General features: G+C 44.3%; 1 protein-coding gene across 5 annotated transcripts in view; it reads right to left on the bottom strand.

The window, feature by feature from the left end:
- Positions 1 to 3524: 3524 nt before the first annotated feature.
- The window catches only part of dyrk1b (dual-specificity tyrosine-(Y)-phosphorylation regulated kinase 1B), a 31248-nt gene continuing 27721 nt past the window's right edge, over positions 3525 to 7051 (bottom strand). For all 5 annotated transcript variants that reach the window (XM_062465554.1, XM_062465551.1, XM_062465553.1 and 2 more), the window contains exons 10-11: positions 6623 to 6726; positions 3525 to 6350 (exon numbers count right to left, since the gene is read on the bottom strand). In XM_062465554.1, the coding sequence (XP_062321538.1) occupies positions 5730 to 6350; positions 6623 to 6726 (725 nt within the window). In that variant the 3' untranslated portion in view covers positions 3525 to 5729. The remainder of the gene's footprint in view (positions 6351 to 6622; positions 6727 to 7051) is intronic.

The following is a 7051-nucleotide window of genomic DNA, read 5'->3' as shown; positions in this document are numbered from 1 at the left end:
AGTCTCTGTTTTACATATCTGCCCACTTCCTGGGCCTTCTGGTTAAACAGGTACCATGGAAACCCCTCCCCCCTTCAAGTATTAATAAGAAAAACACAGGTGCTGGTTTTATGAAAACGATGTTGAGGACACTGGCATTATGCTTACATTTTCATTGAAAAATGTAGTTGCAAAACTATCAAAAGTACTTTCAGACTCTAATCATTCATAGAAGGTGCTTTTAATCAAAAGCCAGCATGTTTCTTCCCTATGTTTGAAATGATCAGTGATACACCACTAGTATGAAGCAAGGCAACAAACATGTTATCATACCTATTTGTGGTGCACATTTGCACAGAGCTCATTTGCAACTGAAATAAACTAATTTAAGCCACAAACATGCATACACATTCTCAGGCATTCAGTATTTACATGAGTGTTCCACATGGGAAATATTCAAAAATCCCAGACAAAAATTCAACAAGGTTTATATATTATTTTATTTTCATTTCTTGCTCCTTTAAGAATATCCTGTAAAAGAGAATAAATTATTGTTTGGACTATATGAATAGAAATATAACGTATATACGTATGTAACCGCTCAGCCATCTGACATCTGACTCCCCACCATTTACCTCAGCTCCTTTACTAATCTTCCTTCGCCTTGCCATTTTAAGCCTCTGCTTAAAACCTACTTATTTAATCAGGTTTTTAATAGTTAATTTAATTGTGACTATTCTTATTGTTATTGTGTTTTGTGATTGTAAGTTCTTTTATCTGCACTGTAGTGCTTTGAGTGCAATTAAAGACTCTTCTCTCAGCCTCTCCCTCCTCAGGTAGTGTCCTCCTCTTCCACACTCGGCACCAGCTCTAGGCTGTCTCCTTCCCCTGCTCCCATAGGCGATTTTTTACCACTGTTGGGATGAAAAAATGTACATTTTCAAATTATTGTAAAAAAAAAAAGATGAATTGTTTTGAGAGCATTTTTAAGTGATGTCAGAGTAGTTTTTTCTATCATGGTTTGTTGTACTCTAATGATTACTTTTTTATGTTAAGATCTAGTATAAATTTTGAGCATGTTTTTGCAAGCAAAAAAACATATTCACCACCCTTTGCACCCCCAGTTTTAAAACCAAGAATCGCCTCTGCGTGCTCCTGCAGTCTGGCTACACCCGCAGCCTCTCCCATTTTCTCTAGGGTTAGAGTTAGGGATTTATTGAAACCGGAAATAGAGCTGGTAGAGTCCAACTCTGACTTCATATTCTCCAGTGCGAGCAGTAGACACTGAAGCTACCAAATGCGCGCATTCAGGATTGCTGTTTGAGTTTATGTAACTAGACAAGACACACCTGGTAACCTAGGCCAACGTTGGTCACCTAATCCAATGGCCAACTATCTTTGTGCAATGTTTCTATTAGTCCACCAGGGGTCACGTACGAGTAATTCTCCCCATCACCAGTCTATTTCAGTTAATACTGGTGTACAGGTTCACACCCAATTTTAGCATTAGGATTTATTCTGCAACATACAACTGTCGAACTTATGCACGAGCTCCTTACCTGCCTGGCTGAGCCATGTGTCGATTTGTGGACGGCTTTGTAATAATTACAGCTACACACAGTGGCGGTTCTACATTGAATTACACCCAGGGCGAGACGCCCTTCGCCCCCCCCCCCTCAAATTGACACCAAACATAATAGGAGGGTTACATAAACATGCCCTTACACGCTAAATGTCTGTTATTACATGCTATATTAATATAACTTTTAGCTAGGAACACTTTTAGTTATGACGTTAAACTATACTTTGTCACGAAATATAGTTGTAGCAAATGTTCGTCTTTGAAATTTGAAAATTCCGTTGGCTAATTACAGGGCCTAACCTAAATAATGAAAATAAATAATAACTGAACTTGTAACAGTTTTGTTGCAAAGCACACTATTATGGTGAAATGTTATCACGTGTTTGTTGAGTTAAAACCGAAATATTGTTGTTGCATAGCAAGCATCATAGCAAAAAGGCTAACAAACGTAAGAGTTAGCCTATACCCACCAATTAACATTAGCCCTTCATTCATGACATGGATACCGTAATAATCATACAGAGACATATTTGCATACCTTTATCTTCTTCTCGTTTCTCCTCTTCTTCTTTTCTTTTTTTCGAAATTGGGCACCTAATGGCTTACTTGACCTTTTCCTGTCCATCTTCTTTGGCACTCAACAGTCAACAGATTTCCCATCCCCCCAACACTATCACTCACGACCAGAAGTCAAGACTAAACCAATTCACCTTGGTGACCACAATCGTTTTGTGTTACATATTTTTATTAGCCATTTCACACAATTAAAAAAAACTAAAATGTGCAGGAACTTTAGGCCTATATTTATAATATTATGAATGAAATGTGCGTTATTTGGAAGAAAGTCGAGGTGCAACTGACTTTATCCCACTAATTTAGAGTATTGCACTATACAGTGGACCCCCCCCCCCTTGTCCGTTCCATTTGGGACACCCAGTCAGGTGAGCTGTCTGTCCCCCTCCCCTTTTTTCACACAGCTTCTGTGCACGGCACCTTCTCAGCAAGCAGGGGTGCCTGCAGCTGCCTGAAGGGGGCGCCAATTTGCCAATTCCCCACACAGTGAAATGATAGAAAAGAGAAAACCGCTTCGCAGCGCAGAGATTTTTATTTATTTATTTTATGCTCGTGCGCCCCCCACGTGACATGAAAAAATGCCGCCCCGGGCAGCTGCCCGGTCCGCCCGTGCCTAAAACCGCCCCTGGCTACACATCGTTAGGGAACAAATTAACGTATACATTTTAAATATATTTGGTGTAGGCTACACATGATTTCAGTTGCCTATGAAAAAGTGTTTCATCATGTAACTACCGTTTTAACCGCACCCATGATGCTCTGGATCACCTCTCCTTTTCCGGTGATCATCCAACCCAAACCGCTCGAACACATAACAATTGGGAGAGAGTCAGGTGGCTGAGCGGTTAGAAGATCGGGCTATTAATCAGATGGTTGCCGGTTCGATTCCCGGCCGTGAAAAATGACGTTGTATCCTTAGGCAAGACACTTCGCCCTGGTGTGGTCTCCGATGCCAGGCTATATTGGGTGAGATAACGATGAGAGACTATAATGTGACACGAGGCCAGCTACGCCATAGTGTGACAGACACACTAAATCCAGTGATTACGGTTCTAAGAATGATAAAGGAAGGAAGCTGTTTTTCTTCCCTACAATATGTCCACGCAATACAGGCATGTCCTTTTAGAGGTTAGATCAAGGAAAAAAAGGACGGCCTGATGTGTGGTAAGATATAAGAGGGGAGTCAGATGGCTGAGCGGTTAGGCAATTCAGAAGGTTGCCGGTTCTATTCCCGGCCGTGACAAATGACGTTGTGTCCCTGGGTAAGGCACTTCACCCTACTTACCTCAGGGGAATGTACTTACTGTAAGTCGCTCTGGATAAGAGCGTCTGCTTAATGTAATTGTATGTATATAAGGTGCTGTGACATGGTCCAGGTGTGTACAGATCATACAGGTGTAACTCATTTTTAATGACAGGACACCACTACAGTTACATAAACATAAACTCTAATCAGGCACAAAGAAGGAGATTCTGTAACTGGAGGTCAAACGCAAATCTCAGATTCAGGGTTCCCTCTGTGCCTAGTCTGACATCTGAGTCCTATAGTCTGCCTGACTTGGTGATCCTGTGTGTGTGTGTTTGTGTTGCTCTGTGGGATGAAAGATGGAAAAAAGCAAAAAGCTGTGATTTGCATTTGACCTTGGTGTGCAAAAGTATACTCTTTATTCTTATATATCCAACTTTATTCTGAACCCAACTCCCATCAACCCCCCGTCCCACCCCCAGTAGCAGTCTGACCAGGGGTCAAAGTTCACCGCCACCAATCCTGTTTCTGTTACATCATCAGACAGCGCCCAGCTCCCCTATAGGAAGAAGGCAACCAAACAAAAAACAGCAGAAAACAGGTTCATTTTTTCTAGTTTTTTCTTGTTAAATAGTAATAAATACATGAGATGCAGTGGTTTATTTTTCCTTTTTTCTGAAGCAGTAGGGTTAAAAAGTTTATTCATTTTTATTTATTTATTTATTCATCTGTCTGTTTTCTTTAGCAGCAATCCGAACATGGTTGAGAGTGGAGATAGCAGCCGAGAGAGTAGTAGTTCACTTGTTGACTTGATGGCAAACAGCACTCACAGAGTGTCGTGAAGGAGGGAAGGGGAGAAAAAAGACAGGAGAGAAAGAGACGGAGGAGAAGTCAGTCAGTCAAGGTGGCATTGGGGATGAGGGAGGGCACGGGAGCATCCCTTCAGAATAGTGTTCTACTCCCTTCTGTCCTCTCCCCTCCTCCCTCCTTCCCTCCAACAGAACACTGGGGGGAGCAGAGAGCAACAGAGCCAGACGGATAGAGTAAAAGAGAGAAAGGGGGGAGGGGAGGGTGACATTTGGCTTAGCATATCCAGACTTCATCCAACCCAAAAGTCCTGTTACGTTTCCGTGGGTTACTGTTCAAAAACGAAAAGAGAGTAAGAAAAGAGAAAGAGCGAAAAAGAGGAAGAGGAGAGTGAAAGAGTCTGGTGAGATGGTGAAGTAGAAGGCAGACTATTTAAACAAACAACAGGGAAGCATTTTGGTTTTCCTTCTGGCAAACATGTTGAGTTGTTCTCCTTTCGTGGGTGTTGAGTGTGTGTGTCCCTCTGCTCCACAGCCTCGGCCCTCAGGGTCTCTGTGTTCCCCGGCTCCGGGCCTCAGCTGAGCTGAGCTCTAGGATCCATCTCAGAGTTTCAGATATAGAAGCCAGTGTGTCAAGCCAGAGAAGGTTGGAAACATAAAAAATAAAAATAAACAATGTAACAAAAGTATGTCTGTGTGTTGGTGTGTGTGTGCGCGTGCGTTGGGGAGTGAGATCTACGGAAACTAAAAATCAAACGAAGAAACTTCAGTTTGTTTACTTGTTGTTGCGTGTCTTCTCTGTCTCTCAGCAAATAAAAAAACAAACCAGAATAAATAAAATGAAAAGAAAAAAAAATGAATAAATAATTCCAGAACAAAAATAACCCACTCCTCAATTTAGCTTTCTTCTCATCTCCCACTTACCTCCTCATGTAGTGATTTTTAATAAATTAAAATTTTACAATTAAACCTAGACTTTAGGAAATCAAAACAAACAAAATTCAAAAAGAAAAAATATTTTAGAAAATAGCGTAAGGTTTTTTTTCTTTGCATTCATCGTTCCTTTTCCCAGCCCCACATCTACCTTCAACATCTCCAAACATCAATCCACAACAACACTAATCTCGCTGCAAACCTCTGCTCAAATCACATGAAATCAAATAATAGAATAATAACAATAATAATAATAACAAACTTGTCTGAAACTTTCGATTCCAACTACACTCACCCTGTTCCTTTCCTTCAAAAAAAAAAAAAAAAAAAAAAAAAAAAAAAACGAGTTGGAAAGTGGAAAAAAAAGGGTTAAAAATGGTGTCAGATCAGATCCATCCCACACCTTCCTCCCTCGACCTTCTCCCATGCAAAACAGAACTAACCCTCGGATATCTCACAAGTTTGTCTCTGTAACTCTGTGGGTGTGTGTGTGTGGCTGTGTGTTTTAAACTCGAATATGTGTGACGTGTATGCGACGTGTATGCGTGTTTGTAATCGTTATGTTGTTGTCGTTAAAATCGTATGGCTTTTGGAATTTGTTCAACATTTATCAAGAGTTGGCAGGGTTCTGCCCGCTGCCCCCCCCACTGCCACACACGCCCATCATGGCCGACTCGTCAGAGTCTGGCCGGCCCCCTCCCCCTCCCCGCGCCGTTGGGGGGTTGTTATTGTTGTTGCCGGGGTAACAGGGGGGGATGTAGCCCAGGCTGGAGGCAGCCATGCTGTCCTGAGAGGCGGTGGGGGGGGCTGTGGCCGGGCCGGCCTGGGGGGCCAGGACCGTCCTAGTCCGAAAGGCAGACAGGCCCAGGTACTGGCTGGAGTCCAGCAGGGAAGACGGGCCCAGGTGGTGGTGATGCACACTAAGCTCTACGCTGTCCTGCGTCTGGGGGGAGGAGCCCGGTGCCTGCGATGCCCCGCCGACCTGCGCCACACCCTGCTGCTGCCGTAGGCCCCGCCCGTTGCCGTGGTGACCGCCGCCGTAGATGGGGTGCGGGTGGTGCGGTTCATTCATGCCCCCGCCCCCTCCTCCCCCGCCCAGGAAGTGGCGCTGGTGCTGCGTGGCGGCGGGCTTGTGGAGCAGCAGCTGGGGGTAGGGGGGGTCGCCTCCTCCCAGACCTCCACCCTCCCCTACTCCACCTGGCCACAGACGCAGCTGCTGCTGAGACGGAGCCTGGAGGATAGGAGGAGGGGGGAGGATAGGAGGAGGGGGGAGGATAGGAGGAGGGGTAGGAAAGGGGCGGGGGATAGGAGGAGGAGGGGGGGGTGGAAGGGGGAGGGAGGAAGGGGGAGGATAGGAGGGGGGGAGGGGGGGGGGAGATAGGAGGAAGGGGGAGGAAGAACCATGGTTAGGAACACTTAGATGCTCTGCAGGATGGTTTTGTCAGTTCCTTTAAGGGGACTTTGGAGTGTAATTAATACCGGTGAGGACGCCCCGAGTCTCACCTGTGGACTCTGCATCTCGTAATCGGAGTGAGTAACGGCACTGTTGTAGTACCGGTTACTGTACCGGTAGTTCCGGTTGTCATTGGAAGAACCGCTGGATCCACCTGGAAACCAAAAATTACAAACAAAATTATAAATAAATGAAAGAAACCTGGTTGGTACATCTCTTTACTACTGAGTGTTGTTTGGGTTCTGTTTTGTAAGGAAAATGAGTCCATAAACCTTACAAACAGTGCAGCTGCAAGTACTAATGCAAATGAGACAAAGAACAAATGTCTTGGTAACCACCTCCAGGGTATGTAAAGTGTGCGTATATATTGGTGTGTAATTTCTGTATTTTCCTTTGCAAAGGAGTGTCAGTGAAGGATTTAAGATCAGAGGAAAGATGAGCAGCTAAAGACCCTGTTGCTGAACACTGCCGCTATAGTG

Source organism: Osmerus eperlanus, chromosome 7 (genome assembly GCF_963692335.1).
Source record: "Osmerus eperlanus chromosome 7, fOsmEpe2.1, whole genome shotgun sequence".
NCBI lineage: Eukaryota > Metazoa > Chordata > Actinopteri > Osmeriformes > Osmeridae > Osmerus > Osmerus eperlanus.
Note: the sequence above shows the minus strand (reverse complement) of the source record. Positions and strands in the feature narration are given on the sequence as shown.